Source organism: Anabrus simplex, chromosome 2 (assembly GCF_040414725.1).
Source record: "Anabrus simplex isolate iqAnaSimp1 chromosome 2, ASM4041472v1, whole genome shotgun sequence".
Lineage (NCBI taxonomy): Eukaryota > Metazoa > Arthropoda > Insecta > Orthoptera > Tettigoniidae > Anabrus > Anabrus simplex.
This window is the reverse complement of record NC_090266.1, coordinates 576,806,928-576,833,284: the sequence shown is the minus strand read 5'-3', so window position 1 is coordinate 576,833,284 and position 26,357 is coordinate 576,806,928. Positions and strand designations below refer to the sequence as shown.

At 41.1% G+C, this 26,357-nt stretch overlaps 1 protein-coding gene across 1 annotated transcript in view; it reads left to right on the top strand.

Annotated features, from left to right (window-relative positions):
• The first annotated feature begins 5,098 nt into the window (after window positions 1-5,098).
• The window catches only part of LOC136862933 (zinc carboxypeptidase), a 106,014-nt gene continuing 84,755 nt past the window's right edge, over window positions 5,099-26,357 (top strand). Inside the window, exons 1-2 of the mRNA XM_067139222.2 lie at window positions 5,099-5,168; window positions 13,244-13,404. Of these exons, the coding sequence (XP_066995323.2) occupies window positions 13,255-13,404 (150 nt within the window). The 5' untranslated portion in view covers window positions 5,099-5,168; window positions 13,244-13,254. The remainder of the gene's footprint in view (window positions 5,169-13,243; window positions 13,405-26,357) is intronic.

Below are 26,357 nucleotides of genomic sequence, written 5' to 3'. Positions count from 1 at the left end.
AAATACTAGTATAATTTATTCAAACTTCCGAGAAGAGCTCGTATGAGAACTAAAATCATATACCAAGCCGATGTTAGGGAGCCCCTATACACGCTACCTCTCGCGTAAGTGCGGACAACGATACCGATGGTGGGTTAATTAAGTAAAAGTCCCAGCATTTTCCTAGTGTGAAAAAGGGAAACCACAGAAAATCATCTACAAGGCTACCGACGATGTGGTTTGAACCCAAAATCTCCTGAATACAAGGTCACAGCTGCGCGACGCTGAACGAGCACGGCCAACACACTCGTTACTATAAGATGGCCCTTGGGCCGTAGCGATATAAATTTAATAATAATAATAATGTCCGCCTCTGTGGTTTAGTGGTTAGTGAGATTTGCTGCCACCCCGGAGGCCCGGGTTTGATTTCCGGCTCTGCCATGAAGTTTGAAAAGTGGTACGAGGGCTGGAACGGGGTCCACTCAGCCTCGGGAGGTCAACTGAGTAGAGGTGGGTTCGATTCCCACCTCAGCCATCCTGGAAGTGTTTTTCCGTGGTTTCCAACTTCTCCTCCAGGCAAATGCCGAGGTGGTACCTAACTTAAGGCCACGGTCGCTTACTTCCCTCTTCCTTGTTTATCCCTTCCAATCTTCCCATCCACACCCCCTGTTCAGCATAGCAGGTGAGGCCACCTGGGTGAGGTACCGGTCATCCTCCTCAGTTGTATACCCGGACACAGAGTCTGAAGCTCCAGGATACTGCCCTTGAGGCGGTAGAGGTGGGATCCCTCGCTGAGTCCGAGGGAAAAGCCAACCCTGGAGGGTAAGCAGATTAAGAAAGAAAATAATAATAATAATAATAATAATAATAATAATAATAATAATAATAATAATAATAATAATAATAATAATAATAAAATAATATCTCTAAGTACGCCCCTGTGGTGTAGTGGTTACTGTCATTAGCTGCCAACCGTGGAAAGCCAGGTTCGGTTCCTGGCTCTATCACGAAATATGAAATGCAGTACAAGGACTGAGCCTCCGTGGCTCAGACGGCAGCGCGTTGGCCTCTCACTGCTGGATACCGTGGTTCAAATCCCGGTCACTCCATGTGAGATTTGTGCCGGACAAAGCGGAGGCGGGACAGGTTTTTCTCCGGGTACTCCGGTTTTCCCTGTCATCTTTCATTCCAGCAACACTCTCCATTATCATTTCATAGCATTTATCCGTTATTCATAAATCACTCAGGGAGTGGTGACCCCATTGTACTAATAGCCTATATGTGGTTCATTCATTGCATCCCTGATCCGGTCAAAGACTGGAAAACAGGTTGTAGGTTTTAATTTTCAGTAAGAGGACTGGAACGGAGTGTAGTATAGTATAGGGGCCCTTGGGCCGTAGTGATATAAATTTTATAATAATAATAATGTCCGCCTCTGTGGTTTAGTGGTTAGTGAGATTCGCTGCCACCCCGGAGGCCCGGGTTTGATTCCCGGCTCTGCCGCGAAGTGTGAAAAGTGGTACGAGGGCTGGAACGGGGTCCACTCAGCCTCGGGAGGTGAACTGAGTAGAGGTGTGTTCGATTCCCACCTGAGCCATCCTCGAAGTGTTGTTCAGTGGTTTCCCACTTCTTCTCCAAGCAAATGCCGGGATGGTACCTAAGACCACGGCCGCTTCCTACTCTATCCCTTCCAAACTTCCCATCCCCTCACAAGGCGCCTGTTCAGCATAGCAGGCGAGGCCGCCTGGGCAAGGTACAGATCCTCCTTCCTAGTTTTATCCCCTACCAAGTGGTTTACGCACCAGAACGGCCCTTGGTGCTGTAGATGTGGGATCCCTCGTTGAATCTGAGGGGAAAACCGACCCTGGACTGTAAACGGATAATAGTGAATTAAATAGTGAGGTGATGGGTGTGAATACCCCAGCCAGTGGAAATAAAATCTAGCCCGCACCGGAGGAATGCGTGAAACGTCTGATGCTCTTGCGAAGTCAATTGCCAATCATCAATCATCTGCATTTAGGGTTGTCGTCCAGCTGGCGGATTCCCTATCAATTGCATTGATTTCAAGTGAACTGAACGTGTCACTATAAGAACTTCAATTCCCACCTCTAAAGTCGGAGTCGAATTCAGGTGTCAATGAACTAGCGAGGAAGGAAAATCGTACCGCGAAATATACCAACGCCGAGAAACGTGAGAAGATACTAGAAACTGAAAGAAAATTGCGCTACTTCACTTCAAAGAGTAAGTGCGAAGGACGATATTGATAACCGAATAATTTTTGAAAGTCTGTTGCCGTAACTTAAAATGCTGAAATTTTCCTCCACTTTCTGAACTCAGACTTAGACACAAGAATCAAGAAATAGTTTTGGAAGAACGCGAATCCCAGGAAAGCAACCGTTATCAGTCTCTTCGACCAATGATATATCCATACAACTGAGCCGAGCATAGTCAACAGCTCTTTGGTCCCTTGTTTGTTAGTGATTCACAAGCTGATTCGCAATTACTAGCATAACACAACTCGCCTCTTTCATAGGATTCTAAACCACGACTCACAGGGCTTTCGACACTTACGTCGGTTGAACTTCCAAATTTGAACGATCATGGAACCTGCCAAGACGAGTTTCCAAGTACATTAGCAATTTATGTGTAAAAATCCCAATAACTTGATCTGCGTCTTGCGTGCCTTTTTTTGTTAAATGAAAATTGAAATCTATATCAGTATATGTCAAATAAGTAACATACTACAGACGAGAAAATTTGTATTTCGAATCTCCTTTAAAAAGTAAAGAAACATGTATTTTTTAGTTTTCGGAAAATCCACTTAGGTGGGATGGGGTTGAGGGGAAGGACAGTTGAAGGTGTTGAGTTCTTTTTATGGGGATACATATATCTCAAAAACTGAAGATGTCACAGACGTGGAAATTGGTATTTGGAATCTCCTTTAAAAATAAAGAAACACGTTTTTTCCGACTTGAGAGAAGACTATTTCTCACATGTATAGTTCTATGTCGCATGGTCATCTTAGCCCCAAAAGGCAATACCACGAAAGATTTACTGGGATAAATGAAACTCATTTTTCGGTGAGTTTTTATACTTTATTGATTTTTCAGATAATGTCTTAATACAGTACTGAGGAAAGCCACGGGTAACTGCTACCGTTTTTTCCCACATCTGTGTGGTCGTTGGTGAGAACTGTGCCGCACATGTGGATTTGGCCCTGTTTTACGGCCGAATGTCCTTCCTGTCGCCAACCCTATGTGAAGGATGTAATCACTATTGCGTGTTTCTGTGGTGGTTGGTAGTGTAGTGAGTTGTGGGAATATGAAGAGGGGAGTGTTGGGACATACACAGACACCCAGTCCCGATGCCAGAAGAATTAATCAGAAGCGATTAAAATCCCCGACCCGGCCGGAAATCGAACCCGGGACTCTCTGAACCGAAGGACAGTACGCTGACTATTCAGCCAACGAGTCGGACGACCTTTTCAAAGTTCTACATTGAAGGTAAATATTCTCATCACTTGTCATTGTATATTTTCAACTGGATAGTTAAGGTGATGAAGTCCTCACATTTGGTGAGCTGTAGGTAAAGATTAAACTCAACGAAAGTTTGAATTTTCGGGCATTTCAGTATCTAAAGCTGGGCACTTTGATATATAGCACATTGAAAGAAAAAAGTCGATAACCAATACTAAGTCTCATATAACGTGTCTGTTGTATAAACTGATCTGTTCCAAAGGTTAAAGCGGCAAAGCAGCAACGCAGAAACCCTGGCAGAGTTGTATAAATGTATACCCGGCTTGATTCCGAAAGGAGGAATTCAGAATCAACGGTAACAATAATTTTTAGCTGAGGTCTTGCAAGATTTTGCTGTGAACGAAATTGGATGCAATCCTTCTGACATTAACATGAGGATATCTCATTCTGACGTAAACAGTGAAAAGCTTACTTGAAGTTGTCTAACTTACTGTAACGCAAAGCCAGATTTTGTGTGAATAGGCTTCGTTCGAAATTAAGGGTAAAATCCGATGGAATTATCAGCATTCTCGGTGTTCCTCCATTTTCTCAGTTTCATTGCTGGTTAAAAGAATAGCCTCATTGAAATATTCACATTTTTAATTTGAAGTCGCATCCCATTGCATTAGTATTTTTGCTAGCGGTTTAGTGTAGCACCAACGCTTACAATTTGGAAAGGAAACAACCATGGCCTAAATTAAGGTATAAAATTGGGAAATCACGGAAAACTGTCTTTGGGGCTGCCGGTGGTGGTGATCGAACTAAACATTTTTCGAATGCAAGCTTATAGATATATGGGCCAGAAACTTAGCCAACTCACATGGCCATTGCATTACTTTGCTGATGTTTGAATTACGTAATACCGAACGGTAAAAGGAGAGCTCATTTTAAAGATCAGTTTGTGCAGTGGCACACGAGATGGATGTGAACAATTTAGAAACTCTGTTGTAAATCCTGCACCTTTTCCTTTATCCGCCACTGTGTTTAATGAATGAAGAACTTGAGACTGGATATTGATTTTGGAGAACACCATTTCGAAACAATGTTAATGTTATGAGAAAGAAAAGGAAATTCCTACAGATTATGTTATACTGTATAGAGTAGTAAATAAGTTACAGGATTTTGAGCGACTGCGTAAAGACCTCGACAATGTTGTGAGATTATTAGCGGACAATGGCATTGTGGTAAATGGTATGTAAAGTCAGGTTGTAAGCTTTATCAAGAAGGAAAAATCCTGTCAATTTTAATTACTGTGTTGATGGGGTGAAAGTACCTGACGAGGGTCTCTGTAATTACTTAAATGTTAATTTGAGGAAAGATACTTATTGGGATAATCACATTAATAAGGCTGTAAATAAAGGTTTTATCTTATATTGTGTTATGTAATGATTGATATAATTAAAAGTCTGGAGGGAATGTCATTCTTTCTCATCATAATAGAAGTAGGATTTTATCTACTATGTTCTCTTGACTTTTGTAGTGGTACAGAAGTTAATTTAAAACAATCAGTTTCATTTGCGTAATATGCAACACACGTGGATGTGATGTTGATAAGATTAGATCTCTCGAACTTCTCTAATGGGAACACACATAAGTGGATGAGATAATGAACCGATTTTCTCTTCATAAATGAGACCTAACTGCTTGGTTTGCAGCTACTAGTTACATCGACAGGTGAGTAGATACGTTACATGCTCCAGCAACTTTCTTGTTTCTAACATATGCGTGACATGGAAGGATACGGATACCAGTGACTAGCTTTGGTCGATAGAACGTCCTTCGTCAGTAGAGAACTTTTGTTTTGCTATTTGTTTAACGTCGCACTAACACATCGCAGGTTTTTGGCGACGGATGGGTGGGAGACTGGGAAGGTAGCAGCCGTGGCCATCATTAAGGCACAGCCCAAGCATTTTCATGGTTTGAAAATGGGAAACCACGGAAAACCATGTTCAGGGCTGCCGACAGTGGGGTTCGAACCCACTATCTCCCGAATGCATCTCACAGCTGCGCGACCCTAACCACACGGCTACTTGCTTGGTAGGAGAGAGAACTGAGTATATCTTCAAATGGTTGAGTACTTGGACACTAGAAATTACAATTCAGTGACTGAACAACTCCTTGGGGATCTTGAAATGATAGGGCGAGTAAAATTTCAATGTGTCCTTATAACCGTATGCACTTTTGCTATCGATATGTCACTCACTACAGGCCTTCCTGAGACCATTCTTTCGGAATGCTGCGTATCCATGCCTTGACAGCTGTGTCTAGTTCTGCAAAATCCGCAAAACGGCAACCACTCAGAAGTTTCTTCATGCTCGAAATTTCTTTGGCGATGGACTGCCCCTGTACTTCCATTGCATCGATTGTTGTTTCGTTTGTGGCTCACGGCAATGGAGCCATGTCTCATCACCAGTCACAAGCCTAGCCGTGAAGTCGGCTGGATCTTGATCATGACGTTGCAAAAGTTCTCTGCACACGTCCACACGCCTCTGCTTTTCATCTGCAGACAAGGGTCTAGGCACCGTGGATGACACCTTCCCCAACTGAAAGTGGCCGTGCACGATCCGCTGCAGAGTGTTTCGGCTAATTCCCCCGGCTGCCTCCATTTCCGTAAATGTGATGCATTTATTTCCTTGGATGGCCTGTTCGACCCGGGCAATGTTGGCTGGTGTTGACACTGTCACATTCCTTCCAGAATTGGTTCCTTTGTCCACTGATTTGCACCCTGTTTTCCAACCTTCCACCCAGTTGTAAACTGTTTTCCGTGACGGCGCATGTTCTTTCCATAGGAACGAAATCGTATAGTGCTGTCCCTGATGGTTGCTTTCTATCTTGTCTGCTCCTACGCTGACAGTGGTGTTATGAAATGGCTACGACGAGTGCATTCGTTGGTCCCTGTGCGTGTGCTGCTACCAAACGGTGGAACAAGACACTAGTTACACGTCACCACCTTCAAAAGTGAAATGTGAACCATACCCGGAGGTGCGCAAAAAATAAAGAGTAAAACAATATAGTACGCCCCTCGTACATTTCAGATGCCCATGCTCTTAATGAACAAACAACTAAATACAGACAGAGGGACTCAGTATATAGTATGAATTTCTGACCTTCGGAGTGACATCAAAATTAGGTCACCAAGTATGAGTAGAGGAATAAGAAACGCAATCACTGGAATTATGTAACTGGAAATTGGGAAAATATAATGGGTCGGTAGATGCAGAGTGGGTTGTTGTTCCATAAGCTCTGTACTCTGACCGGCCTAACGAGCAGAAGAGAGGTGGTCACGGCTCTACCGTGGCTCTACGCCTCTGCGTTCGGGAGACGGGCCTGGGGCACAGTGCTGCACTTCTCGCCTGGCCTCGCCCGTCGGCTGTCCTGAGAATGGTTTTCCGTGGTTTTCCATTCTCCTGCACTAAGGCGAATGCCGGGACAGTTCGTAGTATAGGCCACGACCGCCTACCCCCTCACCTTCTCCGCACATCTCCTTCACCGTAACAACTCTCCCGGCCTGAGAGACGGCGTAACCGTCTAAGAGGCCCGCCTCCCCCTTCAAGGGAGGAATGAAAACGTTTCGTAGTAGTAGTAGTAAATATAATGGCTTCTAATACTGAGAAAACTAGATGCACAATCATCCATAACGTTGAAGTGCGGATACAAAAGAAACGAACGTTTGTTTAAATAGGTTACATGGAAGACACGGCTGAGGGAAACTGGTGAAATAAATTGTCGCAATTTGACAGAAGTGATGTGAGATTAGATTTTTCTCTAATTCGGAAGTTACATTTGAGGTAGATGCACAGAAGTGGGTACCGGCTGTGTTCGACAGGTCCATGTGTTTGAGGTAAATGGAGAATTGGAATCTGATTCGAGGGTGGAGTGAAAATATGTAAAAGGACAAGCTTCTTAACAAATAAACTATTAACCTAAAATTGAGAGCAGTGCAGATGATGTGATAAAGTTGCGAATGCTTCTGAGTAACTTAAATATGCAGGGGCAAAAGATCTCTATAGGTCGACGCTCCAAACCAATAGCATTAAAAAAATTTAAATATATTCGTTCTGTGGGTTGAAGGCATACAAATCTATTTCAGAGCCTCAGTATAAACAATGATTTAGGTTTGATCGCCTGGCGCATGCATAAGAAGGGAGTTAGATGACTTTATTCAAGAGCAAGCAACGTACAATTGGCCGTGCAAGGAACATCCGAAATTTCCAAGTTCTTCCCCAGCAGTGGTGAGCGTTTTGCCTTGTGACTCATTTATGGACTTGGCAAAGCAAACACTACAAATAGGAAAATGTATGATATAAATACAGTTACACCTCTTCAAGTACCTGTTTATTATTATTATTATTATTATTATTATTATTATTATTTTGCTATTTTGCTTAACGTCGCACCGACACAGATATGTCTTATGGCGACGATGGGATAGGAAAGGTCTAGGAAGTGGAAGGAAGCGGCCGTGGCCTTAATTAAGGTACAGCCCCGGCATTTGCCTGGTGTGAAAATGGGAAACCACGGAAAACCATCTTCAGGGCTGCCGACAGTGGGGCTCGAACCCACTATCTCCCGATTACTGGATACTGGCCGCACTTAAGCGACTGCAGCTATCGAGCTCGGTAGTACCTGTTTAAATATCGATCTCAGTGGTATTCATGTGTAACATCCTTATGTTAATGAGATTATGTAGATTTGTTTAGTTTTCTCAAAAGCATTATCAGCACTCCTGATTTCAACGTAATTTCAAGTGCTGGCAGGCCAGGTAAGGCAAAATAATTGATGCTCAAAAGGTTAATGAACCCCACCGTCGCTGTTTACGTCCGAGTTAACTGATATGTATATTCTTACTTCGCCCGGAATTCAAGCCCTAACTTTCCCATTTATTTTCGTAACCCGTTCATTTTTGGAGCTAAAATAGCTACGTATTGCAAACACATGAATATTGTGAATGTCTTGGATAACACTGCCAATTACTCGTAGTTATATAACCAATGATGCAGGTTTGATAATGTCATCAGAGCCCTGTAATAGGCCTATATTATTTGCAATTTACAGCAGTACACCACTGAACTATCTTCTCCGTGACCGTCAAGTTGCATACGCATAAGACTGCTACACTCAGCGAGGTAACTCTCCTAGATCGCGCATCATACAGACGCTATCGCCTCGGTTTGGGACAGACAATACATTCAAGCATCGCGAGCAGTAACCTTTTTACTACGATAAAAATGCACGAGGCATAGAAGATCAGAATATATTATACATCCTCTGTTTGTTATAAAGGATTCTTTGCCATGATTAACTTTCAGAACTGTAGGACGTAGGAAATGTTTCCATTATTATTCGACGTAGGATCAATTTGTATTGCGCATAAGATCGAAAATGTTTTTGTCTACAGCATTTGTTAAGTAGCATTTATTGATGAAGCCAATATTAATGGATATATTTAACAATTACTTTTTATATCTTCCTTTAAACTACTGTTTCACCCAACGAGAATACAATTATTTATATTCTAGATTGTAATGCCTACCCCCCTGACATTTAATTCCCATTTTCATCAAATTCTGTCCAGCGTTTTCCTTGGGTTGTGTGTAAATAAATAAATAAATACATAAATAAATAAATAAATAAAGAAATACACTACATACAGATATGCCGAAATTCTGAAAATTGCATTTTCTTCTTATTCTTGACATGACCGACACACAAATACTAGTTTTTCTAAAATTTCGACTACAGACAAAGCTCTTCTGGGAATAGAACCAGATTTTGGGTGTTTATTCCGTGTGTGATTGCAGAGTTTCGCCCAGACGTGCCATTTGTGCTCATCAGTTGGATTGGCACGCCCCTCCAAGACTCTGCTTAGCAGTGGCAGACCAACGGCGTGGTCCCGCCGTGTTAGCAAGTAGGGATTGCTAACCTGCTAAAGGAGAAGTGAATTCTCCGATCTCAAAAATATGTACTCCCCATGGTGATACAATTTCAGGAATGAAAATTGAGAAAATGGGACACTTGATTTTACTATATAAATAAATGTTCGAAGATCACGTAGCACCTGTTTTAAATCCAATTAATTAACTTTTTCTTAAGTTTAAGGACGATGCATATATCAAGGTAGCATACTTACGAGAGGAACAGATCAATGAACACAGGACAGACTTCCAAAATTAAGTATTCTTTTTGTGAAGTTCTGAAGGTGTGCACATCCTGACCACAGCGTGACATCAAGACATCGTGTCTTATACAACCGAACAACATTCGAAATTAACACCTAACGAACGCGAAGATACCCAGACAATCGGGAACGCTAAATGTTTTTTAAATCACAAGAGCCTCCGGAAGTCAAATGCCAATACTGCAGCCAGTTTTTTCGCGCTGAAAGGGGCGTATCCATCAATATTAGTCACTCCTATCCTGATCGACATCGCGAAAGATTGTTTCAAAATCACACGTCTAAGCTATGTCAAACAGATATATCCAGTTCAGTCACTAGGGAAAATCTCAGTCCTAGCGACAACGGCGGTATATCAGATAATTCATCTCTTAAGTACAAACAAGAAATTCGTATTTGGAAATTAAAATTTGGACAAGTCAGCGACGATCATGACTATAATAAATTGTTTCAAGATTTTGCATCATTCATGTTCAAGTCTCTTAACCACCTGCCTGGTCCCAAAGACCCAGCAAGCAAATTTTATGAGGCTAGGAAGAAACGTCGTTTAGCTCTTAGCGAAAAACACCATGGGCACTCGTCAAATCCACAGCTTGCAGATAAACGTGCCCGCGAAAAATGCGAAACAAATATAACTATGAAAGGACTCAATACCAGTTCTACAATCAGAAACAGAAGGCAGTGAGGCAGGTGTTAGAAAACAAGTCCGAGGTATGTAAAACTGATCTTGGAAACATCTATAGTTTCTTTTCCGATACCTTTTCCCATGAAAATTTACACGTAAGGAAAACTTACCCTTCTAAAATCATTGAAGCGGAGGGTGCGGAAATTAATGAAACGTTCGTGCCCACCGTGTAGAAGAAGGAAATTACTGTTGCCGTCCATAATATCACAGTAGACACTGCACCTGGCCCAGACCGCGTTTTGATGAGCGTCTTTAAAGATGATGACGTACAGGCTATTATCGCAAAATTTGCAACCACAAAGCTAAAAACTGGCGAAATTCCCGAATGTCTGCGGGATGCACGTACAATTTTGTTATATAAGAAAGGTGACCCGAAGGTAGTGTCGAACTTGCGATCCATCACTAGCTGTTCAGTCATTAGGAGAGTAATAGAAAGAGTATTCGACAGTTGCCTACGTGAGTACATCCACTAAAATGAACACGAGCGGTTATTCTGTTCAACTCCAGGCACCGTTATAAATACTTCCATTCTCGGCGCATTGTTAAAATCTGCTAAACAGAGTAAAGAAAATATCACGGTAATATTTTTGGACAATCGAAAGGCATTTGACAATATCGGTCACAGCCACCTTCTGAAAACCCTGCAGTCTGAAGGAATACCTTCAAAACTCGGGGAAGTAATCTCCAACCTACAGACCGGGAACGTCACTCAACTCGAAACGCAGAAGTGTAGAACAGTACCCATAAAGAGAGGCGTGATGCAGGGATCTCCATTATCACCTAGCCGTAGGTAATATCTTAGACGAGCTAAGCGAATATAGTCTCTCGCGGCATTACGGGGTATCTATGTCACCCGAACTACCACCTATAACCTTAATGAGCTTTGCTGACGACACCGTCAACGTCGGGAACAACAAAGAAGCAGCTTTAGATCTTACGCGGCTAGCCTGCAGGAGATTTGAAGAAGTGGGACATGATATCAATCCTCAGGTGTGTACTGGGATATGTGTATTCCGAGGCGAGTTGAAGCAAGGGTTGCTATCCTTGGAGGAATATTTAGAACTGTCTTAATTGGAGACGGCGAACAAATTCGTTACCTTGGAACTACCTTCCGGGATACACTAGTGTTCGACGAGACTGTCGTAATGAAAGATCTTCACAATAAGCTCCAAATTCTAACATCGTCGAGACTGCTTAAGCGGGGAGACCCAGCTTAACAAAGGAAAAAAGAAGGTTAATATTCATTCGATTGTTAAATATGCTACAATTGTTGTTGATAATTCCTGCACATATCCCAATGTTGGCATGCTTCCTGGCAACCGGAAGCAACTTCAATATTGTCAGAATTTTAATAATTTTAATATTTTAAAATAAAATGTTCAAAATTTCCCGCATTTTTAACAATATATCACTGTTTCCCTTATAAATTCCGAGTTTATAAGAATTTTCGTACTTTTCCTTTTTAAAGTGTGTATCAAACCTCCAGCTACAAAATGAACCTCAATAATTAACATAGACTGTAATTCGGATTTTGGCTGGGTTTTTATTCCGAGCACCAGAAAATATTAATATTTTTGTAAATAAATATGTTATATAAAAATCTAATTTCAATCCCATTGATCTGAATGAGGTACAGATTGTAGTACAACACTATGGGAGGAAACTCTGAAAAATTCATAATTATCCGTGAAACAGTAAGGGAGACCAAAAGATCATAGTCCTGAATTCTTCAATTTGTCTCACCCTTATATATCCTTTCGTGACATGCAGTTTCAAGACAATCGCAGAGAAATTTTTATCCGATAGCAATAAAATGATTAAAAGTGCAACAAAGTAGATATTGGAGTTGCCGACGGATACTCCAGATGGCACGCTGTACACCGATAAGAAATACAAAAAACTCGCACTTTTAAAACCTCCTCGGAAGTCTATCTACAATGCATTAATGCCTGCAACATCTTGCTTAAGACTAAAAATCCACTCGCTGTTGCTTCGAGGGATACTCACGCGGAAAGTCGGGAATGTATAGAACTTCTCAAATTAACAAACGCTGATACTCGGAAAATAACCGCCAAGAACGCCCTGTACGATACTAAGAAGATCCGTCAAGAGCTACGAGAACGTGAATTCACCTCCAGGTGCTCACTACAGCAAAAAGGACTCGGGGTACACGTTTACAAAGAGCACGCAGCAGAAAACTCTAGGTTGCGAGATTATACCGGTCTGTATTGTAACGAGTGGAGAGAAGCTATAGAGATGACTGCCAATATTTCTGCGATGCGCTCGGTGCCAGGCAGATCTCTGGACAGCAACCTTTGACGGCATTGCCACGGAGATCAAGAAACTCCAGGTCATGTTCTGAGATTCTGCAGACTCGGGGAGCTCCTAAGGAACACACGGCACCATCAGATCAGACCCTTCATTGCCGAAGAACTGAGAAAGAAGGGATTGAATGTACATGAGGAGGTACACGGAATGGCCATAAACGACAGTTCGCAGATAATTGACCGTTGTAGCCTTTAAAGACAACATAATTGGAGTATTGAGAACACTTTTCAATCTGTCGACAGCCATCCATATAGAAACGGAGAGATATGCTGTTTCAACAGGAGAATGTCCATTCACATTACTTTACCACTAACACAGTTTAACATATTCTCGTTGGTAGATATGAATTACCCTGACAAGCATGTACATGAGATATTTTGCTCATTCAGCATGTACAGAACTGAGTTGGGCGTCATCTGACCTAGGCAATAAATGCTTACATATTTTTGCTGTTGTGATATGGGAATAATTAGAGGGTACATAGGAAATATTTTTGATACTGTTGCTGGTTCTTTAGTATACGGCAAAAATTTTGAAGTGTTTCGTGTTTTTCATTTTCAGACGTTTTCAGAATGTTGTATCGGCTACTATTAGTGGTTTTACTGGGCGCTGCGGTCTACTCTGAAAAAGTGCGGTACGATAACTACCAGGTGTTCCGCGTGGTGCCCAACACAGAGGAACAAGTACGCTTCCTGTACAAATTGCAGAACTCTGCAAGTGGGGTAAGTTTTCGGCTGCAAAGAGCCCGGAATTCAGTACTTCAATATAGTTTGATTTATTTGCAATATTAGTGAATTAGTGAAACCTGAGGCGGAAATTACCTGCTGTTTTTATAAACCTCATGAAGATATTTTTTTCAGAATGCTGGTCTCCGTACGTAAAAGTCGATAAAAATTGGATTACTTGAATGTTAACACTCAGCAGAGGTGTCTTGCAAGCAGACCCCCCTATCACTATGTTTCTTCTCTCTCTCACATTGGAAGACTTGTTCTAATAGCTGCCGTTGGAAGGGAAGTGAAGGGAATGGAATGGAAGCTTCTGCAACCATATGTGTTTCGCATGTGATATCATCATAATAATAAGTGACCCAGGAGATGTTATAGGGAATCAGTGAAACATCTCAGAAATTTTATAACTGTTAGGTTCTTCAGTATGCCGAAACTAACTTTGAGTTCAGACGTTTTCAAAATGTTAATAGTTTTACTGGGCATTGCGGCGCACTAAGGGAAACGGCATTCTCAAGAGCCTAACAGTTATGAGTTAACTGAATCAAAGCTGAAAAGAGATTGTTTATGATATTACAAAATACAACTCGGGAGAATACCTTTTAAGAACAAGGTAATGAGCCGAGATGACTCCTTGCAATCATTGAAGGGTAAACTTCGCAACAGACCGCCAAGTACGTGTACGTGATCAAGCCTTGGATGGAGGATCATGAAAGAGAAAAGAATGAAACAGTAAGTCTAGGTGAGAGCTCACAGAAAGTTTGGGTTCATCCTTAATGTCAGAGTGATCTGATCAAACTCAAGAGGAAGGTATATGATGTATCTATCCTTCTGGTCACAACTTATTGTCTCGAAAGAGTCATGCTGACTCGACATTACGCCAACAGACTACGAATCATGCAGCCAGCAATCAAAATGTCTTGCTTGTGATTTCGCACTGAGGTAAAATAGCGAACATTGAGATTCGGGAATGAACCAGGGCAAGTAAGGTGATTCAGTGCATAGCTTCACTCAAGTAGAAATAGGAAGGGTGTGTTGCAAGACCGGCAGCAAACCAATACAAGGCATCGTAATACCACTGGGTATAATTATAAACAGTAGAAATTCCGCATTCATTATTCCTTCCGCATTATGTTTACTCGTAATAGTGAAAATCAGGATACCGCACCATTTCCTTCGAGTAATGGACGAAATGAATTTAATGTTACGCTACTAAGAAGTCATTGTTGAACTCAATCTACTCTATGTCGTGGTATTGTGGCACTAGAAATATTTAAGTTGTGTGTGAATTTATGTGTGGTTACCTTAAAGGTATTACTGTCGTACACTACTTTAATGGCATATTTTGTAAATTTGGCTGAAATTCTAAGGGACGGCGCCGTAATTATGTTACACTATATTTAATGGAATATTCTAAGTTAATTCCTTTGCGATTGCTTGTTACACCACTCGTATGTCATTTTGTTTGCCATGTTTTATGTATCTCACTCTAATGTACTTCCTATTTTTGCTCCTCTGTTATTGCGTACTGACAATGCCATTGTAGTTTTGGAATCGAAAGACCTTCAAAGAGTTGTTGTTGCTTCTACTTGTGCCTGGATTGAACCCCTAACCAAGGTAAGAAGGTGGTCCAAAAATTAACACAAATATATTGAAGTCGACTGCCCTTTTTTGATTAAGAATTGCAATGATCACATGGGGAGAGTAGATAATTGCAATCAACAATTAGAATGCTACCGAACATGCTTCAGGACTAAACCATGGACCTTGAAAATGGTTTTCTACTTCCTTGATATGAGCATTGTTAATAGTTGGCTACAGTGCCGGGAGGATTGTCGAGGAAACAAAGTTCCCTAAAGTAAGATTCTCGATCTTCTCAATTTTCGAATGGCAGTAGGGCAAGCATTGGTAGAAACTCCAGACAGAAAGATAATAGAAGATGAGGATGAAGAAATTAAAGACCAACCTGCAAGAAAGAAGACGAAGGTCTACACACCATCTCCTAAGCCTCTCTACGAAAAGAGATATGACGGGTACGGCCACTGGCCCCATGTTGATGACACCTTCACCACACTCTTGACAGTACGAAGCTCGTAAAAATAGAACCAGAATCCGCTGCCTTAAATGTGATTTAATATTGTGTATTTCAAAGGATAAAATGTGTTTTAGACTCTTCCACATAAGGTAAACGGTTGAAAAATATTGGAAATTTATTTGTGTTTGTGGGGTAGGGGATGTGGGGGTTAATCGTCACTACTGCTGCATACTTTTCATGTAAGTTTTGCTTTTTAATCATTTCTATACTTGTGCGTAATGTTATTGCTCGTATTTTGACTGTCAACTTTGTAAGTATGATGTAACAGCTAATTAGGCTAACCAGGTTAAGTAGTATTAAAATAAAACCTAACCAGCACAAACGTGCTAATTAAGTTTTGTTAAAAGTATCAATTTTGTAAGTTTTAAAATATATTTTCCCGATTCTGCATGCCAAGCAATGGGCATACACACGCATTGCACAGAAGAATTCAGAAAAAATTATCTCATGGCGAAAAGGGTTAATTATTGACTGTTGATATTAAAACTGTATTTCCAGAAAAACGTAGTTGCGGCTTTCAATAATTTTCTTACCAATTGTACAAAGTTTTCATGACATGGAGTAGCGAAAACACGAACTGCTGCGTAACTTAAATTGCTAAGGAGACCCTTAGGTAGAGCAAGAAGTCATAAAATAGAAATTCAATATATACATCAGTAGTATAAGTGGGGGGTTCGAGCGCCACCTGCCCCTCTGGCGCTCGGGAGAGGCCTCCACCTGATTGACCTCTAGCAAGGTCATGTTTGAAAACAAAGCCACGTGCTTTCTTGACAGCCACGTGCTATTTTGACAGCTGTCAAGCTGACAGCCAAGTGCTTTTTTGACAGCAGCCATCTTTAAACAACAAAGCATTGTGCTGCCCTCTTTACGGCACTAAACCTCATCGCAATGGCGGATGATTTAAAATCCACGTGCTTTTTGACAGCTGTCATCCGCCATCATGAATCGCTCACCTCAGTGCTGCCCTCTTTACGGTACTAAACCTCATCGTGGTAGCGGGTAATTTGAAAGCCACGTGCTTTTTTGACAACTGCTATCTTTAATTAACAGAGCATCGTGCAATTTTTTGTAACATGATCTGGTCTTGCTATGGTATAGATTATAACGTGGCGAGCAAGAAACAACGGTTTGATTCATTAAATTTGGGGCTTATATGCAAAATGTTAAATATCTCGAAAACGGTGCGTCGTACAGCAAAACGGACAAAAATTATCTGCCTATTACGTGGCTACGCTCTGTCGGGAAACATGATAGCATAAGAAAAAGTAGTCTAATGATGAGATGAACGGTACGGTTCCTACTTAGGCCCTTTGGCATTTGGTCTATTTTAGCCTGTTATGTTGTGTTTGAAGCAGTTTTTCGTAACTTCATCTGTTCCTGCTATGCTATAGATTATAACGTGCTGTGCTAGAAACAACGGTTTGATTTATTAAATTTGGGGCTTAAATGTAAAATGTTAAATATCTCGACAACGGCGCGTCGTAGAGCAAAACTACAAAATGTTTCTGCCTAATACGTACGTGCGCCTTGTTAGGAACATGATGGCATAAGAAAAAGTAGTCTAATGATGACACGAACGGCTCGATTCCTACTTAGGCCCTTTGGCAATTGGTCTGCTTTAGTCAGTTATGTTGTGTCTTCGATCAATTTTTTAACTTGATCTGTTCCTGCTATGGTATACATTATAACGTGACGTGATAGAAACAACGGTTAGATTGATCGAATTTGGGGCTTAAATGTAAAAGGTTAAATATCTCGAAAACGGTGCATTGTAGAGCAAAACGGACAAACTTTTTCTGTCGTACACTTCGATACGCTATGTATGGAACACGATAGCATAAGAAAAAATTGGCCTAATGATGAGATCAACGGTTCGGTTCCTACTTAGACCCTTTGATATTTCGTCTGCTTTAGCCTGTTATGTTGTGTCTGGAGCAACTTTTTATAACTTGATCTGTTCTTGCAAAGGCATAGGGAGAAATGAGGCAAGGGCTACTATGCAAGATAACTGCTACACTCTATTTGTACAAACCTTAACTAGAGGGCTGCCTCAAGGGCTCACAACTTGTTACTTGACCTATTAGTTTGTTCGGCCTGAAATTCGAGAATGAGGCAAGGGCTACTATGCATGATGGCTAATATACTGTATTCGTTTAGACTTAACTAGTGGGCTGCCTCAGGGACTTACAACTTGTAACTTATGACCTATTAGATTTATCAGCTTAACATTCGAGATCTGAGGTGAGGGCTGCTATGCAAGATAGCTGCTATACTATATTTATATAGACCTGACTAGGGAGCTGCCTCAGGGGCTCACTACTTGTAACTTTTGACCTATTTGTTGATCAGCTTGACATTCGAGAACTGAGGCAATGGCTGCTATGCAAAATAGATGCTGTACTCTATTCATATAGACCTACCTAGAGGGCTGCCTCAGGAGCTCACAACTTGTAACTTATGGCCTATTTATTTTACTAGCCTAACTTTCGGGAACTGAGGCAAGGGCTGTTACGCAAGATGGCTTCTATACTGTATTCTCATGGACCGAACTCTAGAGAGAGCTACCTCAGGGGTTTTCAACTTGTAACTTATGACCTATTTGTTTTATTACCTAACTTTTGGAAACTGAGGCAGGGGCTATTAGGCAAGATAGCTGCTGTCAGTTTCTGAGGTTAGCTCTATCCCTCCTCTTACAGACAGATTCTTTCCTCAATTAAACGTTACATTACAAAAAATATACTTACGTTATCCTCGTCGCATTTTTCCGATTGAGGAGAAAGCGGTAGGAGGAGGAGACGGTAAGGAGAAGGTAATATATTTTTCAGCATGCAAAAGTATTGTAGGATAAGCAAATGCTGTATCCGACAATACAAAACAGGTTCAATCTAGTTACAGAATGCAATTGTAAAAATATAGAATTGACATGCTGTATGTCTTTATCCGACAAGACGAAACATGTTGACTATTAAACTGAAAACTTTTATCGCTACTGTGCTTCGTCAAGACAAGTTACAATTAGCACATACTAGAATTGACTGTAGAACAAGAAGAAACATGTTGGCTATCAGTGTTCAGAACAGAAAACTTATAACGCAATATATTACAAGATTAATCTCTCTGATGATACAATAACATTCTTAAGCAATCAGCGCACACACATAGAATTGCAAATGTTGTATATCTCCATCCGACATACTTCTTCTTAATCACTGCAGATAAAATTATTTTTACTACTTTGCAGGGGATATCTTTGTCCTAAGGAGATACATTTTGTTGGATTCAAACATATGCTACATAAAAGAATTGTATAGATTTCGAACTCTGATTTAGTTACAATACAAGAAGCATAGATTCAAACACTGTTCTCCTATCGCAAACACGGAAAGGGAAATTAAACAGAACGCCTAGTGCTATAAGAAATGCATTGCTTATATTTAAGCCCATAGCAGTCGAATAAGTTATCGCATAAACATGTAACATGAAATTTCGGTTCGGAAACATATTGTTTCAATCTGTTGGCATTGGTTACAAGCATGTAGCTCACGCGGAAAATAAAATTAAACAGAACGCCTAGTGCTATAAGAAATACATTGGTTACATTTAAGCCCCTAGCAGTCGAACAAATTATCGGATTAACATGTAACTTGAAATTTCAGTTCGGAAACACATTATTTCAACCTGTTGGCATGGGTTACAAGCTCTTATGCTGGAGAGGGCTACTATGCAAGAAGATTGTAATTTGCTGAACCGAAAAAATAATCGTGCTACACGAATGATAGGGAATGGAATTAAGGGGTCACGTCTTAACAGAAAGGCAAAAGGATGAAATGACTCTTCCTCCTCCTCCCCCTCCTGACCGCGTAATCCCCCTCTTCCTCCTCCTCCTCCTCCTAGGGCTAAAAGGCTAATGGGCTAAAGGGCTAATGGGTTAAGGGGCAAAAGGTCTCCTCCTCCTCTACTACCTCACCACACCCTCCTCCTCCCAGAAGGAGTTCGTTGAAGTCGGTACATATTTTACAGCAGCAACACCCTCATCGATTGTTATCAGCAAGAACGCTTCTACTTTGTTAGGTGTAGCAAACTAATCTCTATTGGTAAATGGTTTTGTGTTCAGAACCGAAGAAATTTATGCTACACATAACAGAGAACGAACTCAGGGGTCCCGTCTTATCAGAATTACGTAATAAAAAATAAAATCCCCGCTCTATTAGTGGTGCAATGAGTTGCGTTTTTTCTATCAGAAACCAGTATCTGCTTGCAGTTTTTAGTGTTTGGAACTCCGCACTTCTGATTTTAACATTTCATGCTTATTAATTTGAACTCTAGAGTCTTTTAATTACCTACCGTAATATTGACTTCACTTAGAGATTAAACTTTGTGTTCAGAACCAAAAAAGTCATGCTACACAAAATATTGAATGGGAGTAGAACAGATCTGCATTGATCACACACACAGAACATTCAAAGTAAATGTTTGCATGCAGCAAGCTGGCTGGCTCGCGACCGGAAATAAGCATTAAATTACTAATGACACAGCAGCGTGCGTCGACTGCAAGTCGTGGCTTACAGAGGAATATTGTACCGAGTTAAGATTACGTGGAAATTTTTAAATTGCCCTCTACTACGTGCCTATTGTGGCAACAGTGAAGTTTAACCCCGTTAAGATGGCAGCAGTGAGGTTTGCGGTGTTCTGTTGTTTAAAATTCCGCCCCACGACGTGTATAAGGTGGTAACAAAGAGGTTTAGCGCGGTGAAGATGGCAGCAGTGAGGTTAGCGATGCCCATTGTCCTTAAAAGTGAGGTTAGAGTCCGTCAAGATGACAGCTGTCAAAATCGCGTGTGGCTTTGTTTACAAACAAGAGCACGTGGTCGTGACGTCATGGTCACATGGTATGTCACGTCAGCACCCGAAGTTTTAAATCCACGTCTGCGTGGTTAGAACTCTTCAAAGACACATAGATTTTAAATTTCGCGCCTACGTCGTTACGTTAGTGCACATAGGTTATGCTAAGATAGCAGCACACAATTGCGATTGTTGTGCCCTCTGGCGGAAGAAGTTTAGTATGATAGTCGATGCATGCAATATCGATAGGTGATGCGTACACGCTTTTATACATGCTATTCTTACTGCTGCTATGTTCACAGGATTGTTAAACGTAGCTATTTTTCGTGCTTTAAGTTTGCACATAGGTCATACTAAGATAGCAGCGCATACACATGCGATCGTTGTACACTCTTGCGGAAGAAGTTTAGTACGATATTCGATGTATGCATTATCGATAGGTGATGTGAACACGCTTTTAAACATTGCTACTCTTACTGCTGCCATGTTCAAAATATTTTTAAACATATCTATTCTTTGTACTTTTAGTTCGTGCACGTAGGTGCTAAGATAGCAGCACATACGCATGCGATTGTTGCACGTTATAACGGAAGACGTTTAGTGTGATGGTTAATGCATAGAAAATAGGTAGGTGATGTGTACACGCTTTTAAACGCTGCTATACTTACTGCTGCTATGTTCATAAGATTTTTAAACATGGTTATTCTTGATGCTGCCCTTTACGAAGTAGACGAGAAATTTAAAATCTACGTCCTTTTGACGAGTTCTAACAACGTAGACGTGGATTTTAAACTTCGGGTGTTGACGTGGCATATCTCGTGACCGTGACGTCACGACCACGTGCTCTTGTTTGTAAACAAAGCCACACGCGATTTTGACAGCTGTCATCTTGACGGACTCTAACCTCACTTTTAAGGACAATGGGCATCGCTAACCTCACTGCTGCCATCTTCACCGCGCTAAACCTCTTTGCCGCCTCCTTGTGCACGTCGTGGCGCGGAATTTTAAACAAACGAACATCGCGAACCTCACTGCTGGTATTTTCACGGGGTTAAACCTCACTGTTGCCATAATAGGCACGTAGTAGCGGGCAATTTAAAAATTTCCACGTAATCTTAACTCGGTACAATATTCCTCTGTAAGCCACGACTTGCAGTCGACGCACGCTGCTGTGTCATTAGTAATTTAATGCTTATTTCCGGTCGCCAGCCAGCCAGCTTGCTGCATGCAAACATTTACTTTGAATGTTCTGTGTGTGTGATCAATGCAGATCTGTTCTATTCCCTTTCAATATTTTGTGTAGCATGACTTTTTTGGTTCTGAACACAAAGTTTTAATCTCTAAGTGAAGTCGATATTACGGTAGGTAATTAAAAGTCCCTAGAGTTCAAATTAATAAGCATGAAACGCCAAAATCAGAAGTGCGGTGTTCCAAAAACTAAAAACTGGAAGCAGGTACTGATTTCTGACAGAAAAAAATGCAGCTCATTGAACCACTAATAGAGCGGGGATTTTATTCTTTATTAGTTAATTCTGATAAGACGTGACCCCTGAGTTCATTCCCTGTTATGTGTAGCATAAATTTCTTCGGTTCTGAACACAAAACCATTTACCAATAGAGGTTAGTTTGCTACACCTAACAAAGTAGAAGCGTTCTTCCTGATAACAAACGATGAGTGTGTTGCTGCTGTTAAAAATGTACCGACTTCGACTAACTTCTTCTAGGAGGAGGAGGGTGTGGTGAGGTAGTAGAGGAGGAGGAGCCCTTTAGCCCTTTAGCCCATTAGCCCTTTAGCCCATTAGCCCCTTAGCTCATTAGCCTTTTAGCCCTAGGAGGAGGAGGAGGAGGAGGAAGAGGAGGGGGATGAAGGTGTCAGGAGGAGGAGGAGGAAGAGTCCTTTCATCCTTTTGCCTTTCTGTTAAAACGTGACCCCTTGGTTCCATTCCCTATCATGTGCGTAGCACGATTATTTTTTCGTTTCAGTATTTTACAATCATCTTGTATAGTAGCCCTCTCCTGCACAAGCTACATGCTTGTAACCCATCCCAACAGATTGAAACAATATGTTTTCGAACCGATATTTCATATACATGTTTATGCGATAACATGTTCAACTGCTAGGGATTTAAAAGGAAGCAGTGTGTTTCTTATAGCAATAACCTTCTGTTTAATTGCACTTTCCACATGAGCTACATGCTTGTAACCCATGCCAACAGACTGAAACAATATGTTTCCGAACCGAAATTTCATGTTATATGTTTATGTGATAACTTGTTCGACTGCTAGGGGCTTAAATGTAAGTAATGTATTTCTTATATAGCACTAGGCTTTCTATTTAATTTCTCTTTCCGTGTTTGCGGTAAGGGAACAGGGTTTGAATCTGTGCTTCTTGTATTGTAACTAAATCAGAGTTCGAAATCTATACAGATTTTTTATTTGCATATGTTCCAATCCCACAAAATGTATCTCCTTAGGACAAAGATATCCCCTGCAAAGTAGTAAAAATAATTTTATCTGCAGTGATTAAGAAGAAGTATGTCGGATGGAGATATACAATATTTGCAATTCTATGTGTGTGCGCTGATTGCATAAGAATGCTATTGTATCATCAGAGAGATTAATCTTGTAATATATTGCGTTATAAGTTTTCTGTTCTGAACACTTATAGCCAACATGTTTCTTCTTGTTCTACAGTCAATTCTACTATGTGCTAATTGTAACTTGTCTTGACGAAGCACAGTAGCGATAAAAGTTTTCAGTTTAATAGTCAACATGTTTCGTCTTGCCGGATAAAGACATACAGCATGTCAATTCTATATTTTTACAATTGCATTCTGTAACTAGATTGAACCTGTTTTGTATTGTCGGATACAGCATTTGCTTATCCTACAATACTTTTGCATGCTGAAAAATATATTACCTTCTCCTTACCGTCTCCTCCTCCTACCACATTCTCCTCAATCGGAAAACTTACGTGACGAGGATAACGTAAGTATATTTTTTGTAATGTAACGTTTAATTGAGGAAAGCATCTGTCTGTAAGAGGAGGGATAGAGCTAACCTCAGAAACTGACAGCAGCTATCTTGCCTAATAGCCCCTGCCTCAGTTTCCAAAAGTTAGGTAATAAAACAAATAGGTCATAAGTTACAAGTTGAAAACCCCTGAGGTAGCTCTCTCTAGAGTTCGGTCCATGAGAATACAGTATAGAAGCCATCTTGCGTAACAGCCCTTGCCTCAGTTCCCGAAAGTTAGCCTAGCAAAATAAATAGGCCATAAGTTACACGTTGTGAGCTCCTGAGGCAGCCCTCTAGGTAGGTCTATGTGAATAGAGTTCAGCATCTATTTTGCATAGCAGCCATTGCCTCAGTTCTCGAATGTCAAGCTGATCAACAAATAGGTCATATGTTACAAGTAGTGAGCCCCTGAGGCAGCTCCTTAGTTAGGTCTATATAAATATAGTATAGCAGCTATCTTGCATAGCAGCCCTCACCTCAGATCTCGAATGTTAAGCTGATAAATCTAATAGGTCTTAAGTTACAAGTTGTAAATCCCTGAGGCAGCCCACTAGTTAAGTCTAAACGAACACAGTATATTAGCCATCATGCATAGTATACCTTGCCTCTTTCTTGAATTTCAGGCCGATCAAACTAATAGGTCATAAGTAAAAAATTGTGAGCCCTTGAGGCAGCCCTCTAGTTAAGGTTTGTACAAATAGAGTATAGCAGTTATCTTGCATAGTAGCCCTTGACTCATTTCTCCCTATGCCTTTGCAAGAACAGATCATGTTATACAAAGTTGCTCCAGACACAACATAACAGGCTAAAGCAGACGAAATATCAAAGGGTCTAAGTAGGAACCGAACCGTTGATCTCATCATTAGACCAATTTTTACCCAACTGTCGGCAGCCCTGAAAATGGTGTCCGTTGTTTCTCATTTAAACACCAGGCAAATGGTGGGGCTGTACCTTAATTAAGGCCACGGCCTCTTCCTTCCCACTCCTACCCCTTCCCTGTCCCATCGTCGCCATAAGACCTATCTGTGTCGGTGCAACGTAAAGGAACTAGCAAAAAAAAAAGACCAACTTTTGCTTATGCTATCATGTTCCAGACATAGCGTATCTAAGTGTACGGCAGAAAATTATTGTCCGTTTTGTTCTACAATGCACCGTTTTCGGGATATTTAACATTTTACATTTAAGCCCCAAATTTAATTAATTGAACCGTTGTTGCTATCACGGCACGTTATAATCTGTACCATAGCAAGACCAGATCATGTAAAAAAAATTGAACGATGTTCTGTTGATTAAAGATAGCAGCTGTCAAAAGAGCACGTGGCTTTCAAATTACCCGCTACCACGATGAGGTTTAGTACCGTAGAAAGGGCAGCATTGAGGTTGGCGATGAAGGATAGTGGATGGCAACTGTCAAGAAGCACGTGGATTTTAAATTACCGCCACCACGGTGAGGTTTAATGCCGTAAAGTGGGCAGCACAATGCTTTGTTGATTAAAGATGGCCGCTGTAAAAAAAGCACGTAGCTTTGTTTTCAAACATGACATTGCCGGAGGTCAATGAGGTGGAGGACTCTGCCGAGTGCCTGAGGGTAGGTGGCGTTCGAATCCCCCACTTATAGTACGTATATTCCAGACACTTTTATTCAGCTCTGCTGTAACATTTTCACTGACGACTTCTGGAGTTGTTGTTTTTATGTAATTTATGTTTTTATTTTATTTTGTTGTCATACTACTATAAGTAAGCATTGCCACTAGGATATCTCCCAATTTCAGTGTATTTGTTGATAATAATAATAATAATAATAATAATAATAATAACAATAATAATAATAATAATAATAATAATAATAATAATAATAATAATAATATATTGTCCCCGTTATTGTCACGTTATAAGGTGGACCAGATGTGACATGAGACTCTGAACCCAGGCGTGCCCGATTCTTAAATTAACTTAAATTTACTGGCAGGATCATAATAAGTGGGGCATCTTTTCGGACAAGGGAAAACCCGACGTCGTGGTGAAACAACAGCTACAAGGAAAAAAACGTGATTGCTATAAAATGATAAAACACAAATTTATTACACTAAGGCACCACATTTGAGTTTCAATCAAATTTCACAAGCGTTTTGAGGACTTTGATGGCTGGCCACATGATCGTAAATTTCACTACCGGGCGAGTTGGCCGTTCAGTTAGGAGCGCGCAGCTGTAACCCCAATATCGGAAGCCCTGAAGATGGTTTTCCGTAGTTTCCCATTTCCACACCAGCAAATGCTGGGGCAGTACCTTCTTTAAGACCATGATCGCTTTCTTTCCACTCCTATCCATTTCTTCTCCCATCGTCGCCATAAAACCTATCAGTGCGACGTAAAGCAAATTGTATTGCTATTTTCACTTAAGCCGGCCCCGTGGTGTAGGGGTAGCGTGCCTGCCTCTTACCCGGAGGCCCCCGGTTCGATTCCCGGCCAGTTTAGGGATTTTTACCTGGACCTGAGGGCTGGTTCGAGGTCCACTCAGCCTACGTGATTAGAATTCAGGAGCTATCTGACGGTGAGATGGCGGCCCCGGTCTAGAAAACCAAGAATAACGGCCGAGAGGATTCGTCGTGCTGACCACACGACACCTCGTAATCTGCAGGCCTTCGGGCTGAGCAGCGGTCGCTTGGTAGGCCAAGGCCCTTCAAAGGCTGTAGTGCCATGGGGTTTGGTTTGGTTTGGTTTTATTTTCACTTAAATTTGGATAAGAAAATTTTCAATATCATACCATGACGCAACATGTTGAAATCCTGATCTGTGCTTGAGCTTTCACCTAGGAAATACCTAATTTAATTAATATTTACATTAACGGAGTAGGTCGCTGAACATTATGTGATCACATCACCTCTTATATAAACTAACATATCACACAGCTAACTTGCGGGTTCAAACACAAGCAAAGCACAAAATCATAAATGTCACACAAGTAAATTGAAAAGGAAAATATCGTCGCTGCCGGGAC